The 13,051-nt window shown below is 44.6% G+C and overlaps 1 protein-coding gene across 1 annotated transcript in view; it reads right to left on the reverse strand.

Moving 5' to 3' along the window:
* Positions 1–8,523: 8,523 nt before the first annotated feature.
* Positions 8,524–13,051, reverse strand: part of LOC135245006 (GDNF family receptor alpha-1-like) — a 67,250-nt gene continuing 62,722 nt past the window's right edge. Inside the window, exons 8-9 of the mRNA XM_064317749.1 lie at positions 10,335–10,382; positions 8,524–9,393 (exon numbers count right to left, since the gene is read on the reverse strand). Of these exons, the coding sequence (XP_064173819.1) occupies positions 9,241–9,393; positions 10,335–10,382 (201 nt within the window). The 3' untranslated portion in view covers positions 8,524–9,240. The remainder of the gene's footprint in view (positions 9,394–10,334; positions 10,383–13,051) is intronic.

A 13,051-nucleotide genomic window follows, 5' to 3' on the forward strand; every position in this document is an offset into this window, starting at 1 on the left:
CTTTCTGTCTGTATCTCTCTACTGACACTCTCTCTTTCTCTCCTTCATTTTTTCTTTTGCTCTCTCACTCTTGCTTTCTCTATCTCTTTCCCCTGCTCTCTTTCTCTATTAAAGGAAAATCCCTGGTTTAGAGCCCTATTTCTTCCTCTCTCATTCTCTCCCTTTCTCCCCTCTCCCTCTTTCTTTCCCCCCTCTCATTCCCTCCCAGTCTCTCTCCCCTCCCCCTCTTTTCTCTTTCAGTGTAGGCGCTGATTCAGCTGTAACGGGTCAGCAGGAAGTCTCCCCTCCCGCCCTGGGCTTGCGTGACATCATAGGCCAGCTCTACTGTCAGAGCATCAGCCACCAAATCCAACTCTTCCCACATTTCACAAACGAAAGTTTAAATGACTTAACCTCAGTGTTACTTAAAAATATAAAAACATTTTTAAGCATGACTCCCCCTGAAGCATCAAGACATGCCCCACCCCCCACCCTCAACAATGTGTGGTAAGTGTTCATGCACAAAATGGCCACCATGAATCACCCGGGTAGGTGCTAGTTAAGGTGAGTCATGCCCCTTTCCACATGTCCTTCATCACAATGCACTGTAACACCCTTAAAAAAGCTTTATAGATACAGTAAGTTATCATTATTGCTGCTGTTCTCGTCTTAGAGATGTGTGAAATTGGTGCTGGGGTTACCAGAGTCCGTGTTCTCCTCCTCCGCGCTCCACCGTTACTCTGGTATCACTGTGAGCAGGGCCTCCGGAGCCCTGGGCGGGGATCTAGTCCTGCTTCCCTGGGCTGAATTGATCTTGTAGCGTGGGGGTGTTTTATGGGTGAGAGCTGGGTGCTGCCTCTCCTTGGTGAGCCTTGCTCTGTGGTAAATCTCTCTGCGGGGGGGATGTGATGGTAATGAGCGCGATTTACTGTGGAGGCGGAGACAGGTGTGTGATTGACAGCTCACTGTATTTCACTAATTGTTTGAAATGTGAGCTCGGGAGGGGCATGGCGGTGCCAGGGAACGGAGCCATGCTTCGGCTCATTTTTCAAGTGAATTTAGTAACACACTGCCAATCGCTGTTCATCACACGGACCTGAGGAATGCGGTCCTCGGACGCTGGGGAGGGGGTTGGGGGTTAGGGGGTTGGGGGGGGGGGGTGAGCGCTGATTAATGTGTGTCAGTGCTCGCCTTATTTTAGCAGCTCTACAGGTCATTATTCACCGTCGTTCAGTCATTCTGCAGCGAACAGCATTTCCTCTGCTCTTTGTCAGCTGTTACACACACCCTCATCAACCCCACCGCTCATCAACAGCCGTGGAAATACCGCCAGTTTTTCTTTCCCCTCGAAATATGTAGATTTGTGGGAATTAAAAGCTTTTTTATTGAATTTCATTAGATGTACTGTGAATGGAGGCCCCAGCAGCAGAGAAACTGGCAGAGAGAGGAAGAGATAGGAGAGAGAATGTAGCTCGCCCCCAGGGGCTCGCAGCTTCACCCCCCCGCCCCCTCCCCCAGGGCTTCATTTTAAGCCGGAGAGTGCGTGCGCTCAGTAGAGATGTGGCAGGGGCCGTTTTGTGTTTATTGGGCTCCATGGCTTCAGTTTGGATGTGAGCCAGGAGGGGGAGGGGCTCCTGGGCACTTCGTGTGCTTCTGTTTGCCGCGTACGCTTATTAGGCTTCATTATCAGTTCATTTTCCCCCTTTCAGCGCTGCCCGAAAGCCATCAGCCATTTCTGATAACAGGCCGCTAAAAGGCCCTAAATGCAGCCGCAAGGACAATTTCCCCACCCCCGCCCGCGTCGCTCCAGGACTCCTATTGGCTGGTGTTGAGCGTGTCGCTTGCCTGTGCACTCTGTTGCCCTGCCGCCAAAAGCCTTGGCGTTTATCTCTGCCAGTGGATTCGCGGTGCGTGAATGCGCGCCAGTGCGGTGCGTTCTGTGTGGAGGCCTCAGCGCCTCTGACCTCGGCGCAGTGAGTGCAGCCTTTAACTTTCATGCCATTCTATTTCCTTTAATGGCCGCTGATCGTCAGCGGCTAAAGATCAGAGAGGGGGAGGGAGGCCCCGTCGGATTACAGAAGCGGCGGTTCTCAGTGAGAGAGGCGCGAGCGAGCCGTTACGATGTCCAGACCTGCCCCTGCACTGACCGCGGCCCAGAACGTTCTCAGGCCAGAACAATGGGGGCCCTGTCCTTACCTTGCATCTCTTATGAAAGGAGAACTGACTTGGCGGGGGGGGGGGGGTCAGTGCTCTGTTAAAGGTCTCTGAGTCATGCGTTTGGCCCCCTGTTTCGGTGACAATGTTTCGGTGAAGGACGCCAGGGACAGAGGCGGATTCAGACGGCGGCGTCAGAGCCGCTGATCGCCGGTCACATGGTGATCACGTCAGGGCCGCGCTGTGGGCCGAGGGGTTGTTTGCGGGGCCCGGCTGACGTTCTCGTCCCAGAAGAAGGCGCCCCGTTGTCTTCTGCCTGTTCGCTCGGAGTGGAGCGTTAATGTCCTGTCCTGTAGCGGAAGGTCGTGGGCCCTAATGAGAAAAGAATGTGTCATTGTGACCCACTTCCTGCTCGGTCATGCGCTGGTTCCCTCTCAGCCCTAATGGCACCCCATCAGCGTTTCTTTGTGTTCTGCTTTGAGACTCACCGCTTCACGCACTCTGACTCTCAGTCACTTGTGAAGTTTGACCATAAGAATGGTGATGATGAAGTCACGGGTCCTGGGATTATTTTGCAGAATCGAAAGAATATTTTCAGCAGAGAAAGGTTCACTCATAATTTTAAGTGTGGTTGATGATTCTATTTTACGGAATGCAAGGCATCATGTCAATTGTTTTGCAGTGCTTGGTGTTGTGTAGCATGTGTTTTCTAGTGTATCATCTGTACTGCACCCATTTCACAGAATGTGGAGTTCTGTTGGGCAGTATCGTGTGTGGTGGGTTGTACATTGTGTGTATAAATGTGGAGATTCTGCATGTTGGTTGTTCAGTGAATGCGGTAAGTGTGATGTGTTGTGGTGTAGTGCTGTCCTGTATTTAGTATATTGGGATATGATGCATTGCAGTGTTTGGTGGGGGTGGTGGTGGGCAGAGGCAGTTTGTCCCCAGCCTCTATGGCTGCTTTCAGGAGGGAATCCTCATACTTATCAAGGGACAGCCACGAGGAAGAGAGCACCCTGTTTCTTAAGCTTAGTGTGACTGCATGTAAGATACCGGTCATGATCAAAATCTTCATTTAATTTGATTTTAAAGCAGATACTCAGACATGCACATTATTGCAGAGCTGGTCCTGGCCTTTTCAAATTCTCATCTTTTGTGAATGCCAGTGGCGGTCCTGTGTGTGTGTGTGTGTGTGTGTGTGTGTGCGTGCGCGCGCGCATGTGTGTGTGTAATTGTATAATTGTATAAAGTGTCAAATTCTCTTTAAACATGTTGCAGTGTTTGTGGAAGTGTATACTGATTTTTTATTCTTATAGTTTACAAAATCCACATATCCCCTGAATGTTAATTTTGTCATTTCATGTTCCCCTCACCACCTCATTTCTCTTAAGCTGTTTGATTTTCACAGTCATTAGAAAACTCAGTCTGTCCCCATTCCACTGTGGTGAAGCCCTTCTGTCATTTTCTATCAAAAATCCAATTCCACACATTCATAAGAACTAATGCTCAATATCTTTCTTTTTTACAGATCAATTTTGCCAGAGGGCTATAATTTCAAGATTGCACACTGAATGTGTCTGACAGTAGTACCTTTTTGTATTTGGTTATCTTTCTGTACGGACATTTCCACCATTTTTACACTCTCTTTTTAGTTTATTATAATTTATGGAATAAAGTTATGCATTTTACAATATGCACATTATATTATTCCTCTTTTTGTTGATTTATAAATAAAAAAAGTCCAAGTGACTGAGATGCCACTGAATAATCATACCCTGCATTACCATAAAGATTTCAAAAAAATAGATTCACACCACAATACATCCGTGAGAACCATTTAGATTTTTTTTCACCTTGGACCTATGTGTTGACAGTCTGTTTCATGCAATAAAACTTACAATAAAAATAGCTTTTTGTTATGTTATTTTAACAGTCAACCAGCACTGGGAATCAGGAACCTCACCCGCTTACAAACTACTTTTTAGCTTATTGGAGCAAGTTTGCTGTTGTCACATTCTTATTTGTGCCCTTCTTGAAATCCAATGTTGGTAAAAAGTCACTAAATCCACATCATCCACAGAAAAAAAAAATAAGAAAAAAAAAGTTCAATCTGATCTTGTAAGAGAAGTGAGTGCCCTTGACCTTTCAGTTCTTGTTTGAGATATGAAAAAGGAAAATATGATGTAATAATCCGCAAACAGAGTGTGATCTTTGAGAAGGTCAGGCTGGCGGGTATCCGCGGTTCGGCTCAGGAGCGGTGGAGGTGCGGTAATTAGCTGTACCTCCGTGGATAGGGCCCTTCATGTGTGGCCTTTATCGCCGGGGAGACGCCACACTGGTCCTCACGCTTTCACAGAGCGGGTATTGCCTACAGTGCTTATTCCTGCCTGCTCGGATGGCAAGAGCCACTCTATTGTTATGGGGAGCAATGATTTCCCTCGTGCCTTCCCTTGTCCCCCCCCCCCCCCGTACTCTATATATTTGTGCATCTGTGACTGAACATTCATTTTTCTGCTTGAACATCATGAGGATCAGCAGGGGCGGACTGTGTGCTGGCTGTTGAAAGTTTGCCTTGCGACTTGTGTCTTTTTTCAGTTGCAGTCGCCGTCTGAATTGGCCATCGGCCGTACAGTACCTCACACCCTGCATCAACGCTTGGACGTTTGTTTTCCCTTCTGAAAGCGGCGGTGAGCTGTTTGGTGCGACGGTGCTCATGAAAGCCAGCGTACTGAAACATTTGAAAATGCATTTGCTACTGTAAATCTGAAAATGCACCTGCTGAAAATGTAGTCGTGATTTTGGTCCAGTGTACAGATATGAAACTCCTCCCTCTGCCTCCTACAACAGGCCAGTTTCTTATACATGTTAAAACAACTGTCTGGTTTCACATGCAGCGGAGCTATAGTGAATGGAATAGCACCCCATTCATTGAACATTTGTTTGTTTGTAAATGCATGTATATATTTTTGTCTAGAACAGCTCCAAAGGGGGGGAAGACTGTGTTTTGACCGCGTTCCCCTTGGTGCCGTTTCGTGTTAAGGCTGCGGGATTATCATATAAATTACACTGCGTTTAACTGCGATTAAGCTGACTCGCTTGACAGAGAATTGGATTAAAGGGGGAGCTGTGAAATCGGCGGTTGTTTGCGTGGGCTTGTGTGAGCGCTGTCGCGTTGCGGTACGTCAGCCCCGTGGGGGGGGGGGGCGGGGGGGCGGCTCCAGGAGCGGGGCGCTCGTAGCCAACCTGCTCCCTGCTCATTTTCGCTCCGCTGTGAGGACCCATTGAAGAAATTAGCCCTGATGCGACCTGACGAGCCCCCAGGACAGAACCAGCTCCCCGCGCTAATGCTGTCTTTGTTGTCCGGTCTCCGCTGAGTGCTGACCCGTTTTGCAACTGGGGGGGTGGGGGAAAAAAAACTGCTTGTTTTTTTTAAAGTTCCTTTTCTGGCTTACTGTTCGCATCCAAGGAGAGCCGTGCCAAGGACAGCAGCATCAGTGCTGTTACTCAGCCAAAGGACAGCCGAGGCAGTGCTGCTGTTCTGTCCTAAAACAGTTTAGTCAGTGCTGTTACTCAGTCATAAAACAGTTTAGTCAGTGCTGTTACTCAGTCATAAAACAGTTCACTCAGTGCTGTTATTCTGTCCTAAAACGGTTTAGTCAGTGCTGTTACTCAGTCATAAAACAGTTCACTCAGTGCTGTTATTCTGTCCTAAAACGGTTTAGTCAGTGCTGTTACTCAGTCATAAAACAGTTCACTCAGTGCTGTTATTCTGTCCTAAAACGGTTTAGTCAGTGCTGTTACTCAGTCATAAAACAGTTCACTCAGTGCTGTTATTCTGTCCTAAAACAGTTTAGTCAGTGCTGTTACTCAGTCATAAAACAGTTTAGTCAGTGCTGTTACTCAGTCATAAAACAGTTTAGTCAGTGCTGTTACTCAGTCATAAAACAGTTCACTCAGTGCTGTTATTCTGTCCTAAAACAGTTTAGTCAGTGCTGTTACTCAGTCATAAAACAGTTTAGTCAGTGCTGTTACTCAGTCATAAAACAGTTTAGTCAGTGCTGTTACTCAGTCATAAAACAGTTCACTCAGTGCTGTTATTCTGTCCTAAAACAGTTTAGTCAGTGCTGTTACTCAGTCATAAAACAGTTCACTCAGTGCTGTTATTCTGTCCTAAAACAGTTTAGTCAGTGCTGTTACTCAGTCATAAAACAGTTTAGTCAGTGCTGTTACTCAGTCATAAAACAGTTTAGTCAGTGCTGTTACTCATTTTGTAGCTGTTGAGATTCTTAAAAGCACCGGCTTCAGCAGAAGAGGATGGGTTGTCGCATCGAAGACCATGTGTCCTCATAACTATAGTTATGTTAAAAGTTATTATAATTCAGAACCTCACAGTAAGGTAACTGAATGGAGAAATCTAACACAACTGCTTATAGTTGCCTCAGTGGGTTGGTTGTTGAGTCACAAATCACTACTGGAAGTCAGGACAAGGACCACAGGACTTCATTGTGTTGGATGAATCAACATTTTAATGATCATTTTTACAGAATAGATTGTACATTTTCACAAGCTAAGAAGTTATGTGGCCAATAGGTGAAGTTGTTTTGCAAGTATAAACATTTTTTTTTATTTTTCCCCCTTTTAACAACCAAATCAATGCATATGGAAGGATATAAATATTGAATGATTTGACCCAGTGCTTCACTTTCTGGGGTCTTAAACTGCTCATTTTCCCTTGCTTGCTGCTTTCCTGCTCTCCCTATCAACACCCCCCCCCCCTCTCCCTAACAAACATGAACCCCCCCAACTCCAGAGGCCCGCCAGAGATTCCACCGCTACTACCAAAGTTGCCCCATGAAACCTCCAAAACTCCCCAACCCTTGACACTGCAAAAACACTGCGAATAAAACCACTTGTTTGGCTGCCCACTAAAAAGAATCTTCTCTAATTGGTTAAACAAATAATTCAGAAAGCTTTTTTTGCATTAATAATTCTCCATGCAGTATTCATATAACTTTATCCATATACAATTCTGTGCTCTGTGACGCATGGGAGAGGCTAAAACAATAAATTAAGATATTGATGAAAGAAATATAAAAAATAACTGGGTATTTACCATAAAGCAAAACGCCACGTAGGCAACAGCGAAAACTGGAACTATGGTACAATATTTCTTTTAAAAAAAAAATAGTGGGACTGCTACAGTGGGGTAAAAAAAAAGGTTTCAACTCGACCTCAAAATGTCCTTCATGAATGAATACATTAATTGTACTCCGATGAAAAATATTTAGCACAATGTCAAAAAATGCAGTTTCTTTATCTGTCACGACAGATAAATTGATAAGCCAGATTGAATTTCATATATATTTATATATATTTATATATATATTTCTCAAGAAAGTACTAAATCCCAGTCACACAAACTGTGTTCTCATTAGCAACAACACTGAGATGGCTTTCCCCATCCGCATTAATTAAGCACACACATTATATTGTATAATGCCCTGTAAATGTAAATGAACAAAGTTAGGTAGCTGTGTAACATGGACCAATATACACGTTTCTTAAAAGCCACAGAAACAAAAGCAGCACAGTTTAAACAATCAAGTTTGTGTGTGATGACAATGATATTCACTGCACATGCGATGTGTATGGGGCGAAAGGGTGGTAGCTGTTCATCATAGGCAGTCAGTGATCATAAAATCATCAAATAAACTGGCTAATGTTTGCAAACTCCCCACCATTTCTTTACGTTGCATGTTAGTATGTTGTAGAAGTAATTGTTACATCAGCAATTTTCTGGATAGACACACAACAAACATACAAAAAGATAACAAATTACTTACAAGACTTACATTTCATGTTTTACACTGGAATCAGATTTCAAACGTCGTCCAGAGCTCTTTTTAAACCAATTGAGGATTTTATTATGAAGGCAATACAAAGACAAATGCCAGTTTGGCTGTAGTGTGTGATTATGTGCAATTATATCCTAAAAAAACAGAGTTCAATATGTGAATCCACGTCCAATTTCATCAGATGTGGCGTATGGTTGTAAGTTAACAGCCACAAGAACACTTTACCAGACCAATATCATTTGTCCGCTCTGGTCTTCGTAGAGAATTATAGATGTGCAAGCGGCACTAACAAAATTATTTGAAATGCACCAACATTACAGACCAATATTACACTTTACTGAATGGAGCAATTCAATCTAACTCCTAACTTTAAAAAATAATAAAACATATCTGCAAGATAACAGCTAGTTGAGACAAGCTAAATATCACAGTTACTGGCTTCCTGGCTTCCAGGGTATTGCCTCCAGAAAGAAGCCTTGTCAAAATCAAGTGTGTGTGTGTGCGCGTGCGTGTGTGTGTGTGCGCGTGCGCGCGCATGGTTTTTGTGTACTCTGTGCCGTGAGTTAGTGATATGTATCCACTGATGTTGAGGACATGTTGCCCCTGAACATGTAGTTAGCAGCAGGAGTTTGTATTACTTTGTCAATTATAAAAGTAGAGAAAGTTAGATCAGGTCAGTTGTAAGTCTGCCAAGCATTAAGAGAGAGGAGGGATCCAATCGACCTTTGACCTTTTTCCCTCTCTGCCCATCCACAGCTTCCACCCCATTTTACCCAGTCACCTTCATCCTCATCCACATCCTCTCCCAGTGTGGATACTGTTTGATAAAATACACAGACACCACATGTAAGATTTCCCAACACTCAAAAAACTGCCTCCTTTGTACTCAGAACTTATTTTACAGCTTCCTGTCCCCTTACCCTCCAACTTCCTCCTAAAAAGTCCACATGTCCAGCAGCCATTGTGTGTTGGAATGTAGCAACGCATCAAATATTCACTTTAGCGCTAAACACTGAAGGAGCATTTCCTTCAAAACATAAAAATGAAAATAACAATAGGCAAAAAACCTAAAGAGAGAGACAATCCAGCAACACAGAGACCACTTTAGCACACAGCTTCCACTTAGCCTCTAAAACCAGAGAATTCGAGAAAATAAAAAAATAAAAAATATGTGAAGAAGTACAACGGGTGACTGGGAACAGAAAGGAATTCTGTACAAATTTGTGCCTGTCCATGAGTGAGACCGGTGCAGCTACAAGAGCTGCGGAGAAGAGAGAGCCTCCGGGGTGCAGTACCACACTGCGGCCAGCGTGAGCAGCAGAGAGCACAGGCTGGGAGGGGCGCTTTGCCAGCAGCAGTTCCTGGAGATGGTGTTCGAGGTACTCGGGTCATCAATCTGCGGATCCTGTGAACACAGCGTCATCAGCAAAATGGTGGGTGGAACTACAACAAACCCTCTGGAGGACCTCGTGTTTTTTCAGAGGTTAGAGTGCACGGCAGTCAAAGAGAAACATGCTTTAACTTTAAAATAAAAATAGCTTTGCTGCTTACGCACTGTTAATCTGTAAACGCTGCTTTCAAAAAAAAAAATGGAAAAAAAGACTTTAGTAAACACTGTAATGAGATGGATTTTTTTTTCTGGTACGTGGAAAAGGGTCACCTATTTTATAGCTCTTTGACTTTATCTCCGGAATACTAAATGTCAGTTGATAGAATGATGTTGATTTATTATGTGGTGACATTTACTGAACTTTAAATGGCAGTAGATAAGGCCCAGACAGCAGCCTGGCAGGCCCTCAGACTGGAAGGCATCATTCTGGTGTGTACCAGAGGAAATCCCACCTGCACTCACATCCACATTATCTCACCTGTGACTCTAACAGAAAAAGAAATTCTCACATCCTTGTAATCTCACCTGTGTTTCCAACAGAGAAAAGCGCTCACATCCTTATAATCTCACCTGTATCACTACCAGTGAAACCTGCACACATTTGTCTAATCTGACCTGAGTCTAACACTGAAATCTGCTTGTATCAATGCCTTTCTCATTCACTAATCTTTATGTGTGTTATACAGGATTCCAAATGGCCTCTGAAATGTTTTTTAATTAAATAATAAAATTAGATCAGTCACTTTATCAATGTATCTTTTGAGGAAATCTGCGTGAAGCACTAGTGATACAGCCTGATGAACAGATCACTGAACCTGATCTATGGAAAGACGTGAGATCCTTCAGATTGATACAACCTCAGGTGACTGCTAACATTAGCGAATGACCAAACTCATGATTTTATTCACAGGGTGACAAGTATGGTGTTGTTCTGTGGGATGAGTTTCCATGCTTACCACACACAGGACTGCTTCCAGCGACATGTTGGACTTCAGCTTCTGAGCCTAGAACAAACAAAGGATAGATAATGTGTTTGTGTGCTCGCATATGTGTGTGCTTCTAGGTTTTTACTGGTGTGTGGAGAGAGAGAGTGAGAGAGAGAGAGAGAGAGAGAGACAGACAGACAGACAGCCAGCGAGTGAGAGAGAGAGAGAGAGACAGACAGACAGACAGACAGAGAGAGAGAGAGAGACAGACAGACAGCGAGTGAGAGAGAGAGAGAGAGAGAGAGAGAGAGAGAAGCACGGCCTGATATTCCCTCTGCTCTGTGATTTGAGCTTTTTTCAGAAATAGGAGTGCAGCCGTACTGTTCAAAGCTCAGGTCTGTGTATTTCCCTGTGTAACCCAACTGTGTCAGGATGTTGGCAGACAAGGTCACTGGTAATGACTTGACATACTCTCACCGTCACTTTACTGGCAAGCTTCTCTCCTATAAATCATTTTACTTCTTATTTGCCCCAAACACAAATGACAGCTGGATAAGACACAAGCCTATCCAGTTTCAGGTGGGGATTGGCCGGGGTCTTGCCCAGCCTAATATGCTGACAGCCAACTGCACTGAATTAGGAGAATATTTTCAAAAACATTTTTCAGCGGGAAAATAAGTTGACAAGTACTTGATGTGCTTTATGTAAATAAAGGACAGGTTATGAAAATAATCCATCATTTCCTGTTTTGCGTTGACACAGTAGAAATGTAAGGATCCATCACAGCTGAAATCCCAAGCATTTTTAAAATATTGGTACTACGGGCAATTGACTTTGAGTGAGTTTACCGCGTGCAACAAAGCACTTAACCTGGGTTTCGCATTACTGGGGGTTTGTCTTTCTACATAAAACTTGAATTTTATGTTGTTTATGAGGCAGGGCATGAGTAACCTGAGCATGACCCAAACAGTCATTTCAACTGAACTGCAAAGCACTGATGTAAAAGTGGAATCTGTGGATCCTCTTGCTCACTTAGTTGTGCATTTACCTCTGCATGGCAACAGTCACCGCGTGCAGGCGCATTCAAGGTAACAAGGGACCTGAAGTAATTGTCGGCCCGTTAAGCAGGGCCCTAATTAACCGCAGCGCTGCGGTGTACTGAGCGCTGCTTTAGAGACCGCCCGCCATCTCCAGCGCTCCACGCAGAAGCTGCGTGTCGTCCGCCGCGTGACTCAAGCGCTTTGTTTCTCCGCCTGCTTTTTTTGTGTTTCTGAGCATTCTGCAGCCCGCATATTCCAGGAACATTGTTTCCTGTTCTTTTGATAGGTCCGGCAAACGATCTTTCTGGCAGCGTAATGGCTGACGACCCTGCATCACCCTGCTGCAGCACAGGGGCCCGTGGCTCTGGCTTACAACTCACAAACCTTTCAGCTCTTTTACTATTCACAATGTCTATGGTATTAAATATGGATATTTCCTGTTCAAGGGTGTGTGGGACATGGTGTGGTGAGGTGGGTGTTTAATTGAGTGGTGGGGAGGGGGGGGGTGTAACAAACAGTGTAGTGAACAGGTGAGCCTGTGTGTGAAAACCGGGAGGAGATGGGGTGGGGAGGTACAGTGACAAGGGGTGTGAGTGCTAGGAAGTGTGTGTGTGGGGTTGGGGGGTGTTGGCAGGGGGGCTGGTTTGACAGAGTGATAAATTATCCTCCACTGTGTTTGTAGTCTGCTTGCTTTTCCCCACAGACAGAGAGAGGAGACAGGCAGCATGATAAAGTGATTCCACAGTGAGTTTAGAACATTATAAACTCGCCACAAAATGAAAAGGAGGAGAGAAGCATTTCTGTGGAATAAGTTTCCAAAAAAAAACATGATTCATCCTGAGCCAGGAGGTCCTTCTCTTACAGAAAAACAGCCAGGTAATAAATCACATTATTACTATTAAGCCAATGTGATGAATAGTTGTGTTAGGCTTATGGATAGCATCGGTGGTACAATCAGATTCCTTTAATGTGAGACAAAACAGCATTTATATAATTGTTTTCTTGGTGGGTGGAAAATGTATTTTTGGTGGACCCTCTATTATCAGCTCAGTGCTGCATGAATGGTCTTTGCTCAGTGTGCTGTGTGTGTCCTCTACATGGCATGTTTGGATCAGTGTGCCTGCAAGTGTGTGTACATGAGTACGCAAAAATATGTGTGACTGTGAGTGTGTGGGTGTGTGTGTGTTTGTGTGCACATGAGGGAGTGAGCTGAATGAGGCTCAGTGACAGAACCGTCATTGTTCTCAAGGACTAATTACCTGTGTAATTATGTAAACCTGCTGCTGTACAGATGTGTCTCTGTTACTGTATAAACGGTGTCCGCGCTAAGTCACAACACTTCATAGTAGAGTGACTTGAGCTAGTGCTCTTCACAGTAGAGTGACTTGAGCTAGTGCTCTTCACAGTAGAGTGACTTGAGCTAGTGCTCTTCATAGTACAGTTGCTTGAGCTAGTGCACTTCACAGTAGAGTGATTTGAGCTAGTGCTCTTCACAGTAGAGTGACTTGTGCTAGTGCTCTTCACAGTAGAGTGACTTGAGCTAGTGCTCTTCACAGTAGAGTGACTTGTGCTAGTGCTCTTCACAGTAGAGTGACTTGAGCTGGTGCTCTTCACAGTAGAGTGACTTCAGCTAGTGCACTTCACAGTGGAGTGACATGGCAAGTGCACTACAGAGTATAAAAAGCTGAAGCATTCTCTCTCAAAAAA

Source organism: Anguilla rostrata, chromosome 18, assembly GCF_018555375.3.
Source record: "Anguilla rostrata isolate EN2019 chromosome 18, ASM1855537v3, whole genome shotgun sequence".
NCBI classification, from domain to species: domain Eukaryota; kingdom Metazoa; phylum Chordata; class Actinopteri; order Anguilliformes; family Anguillidae; genus Anguilla; species Anguilla rostrata.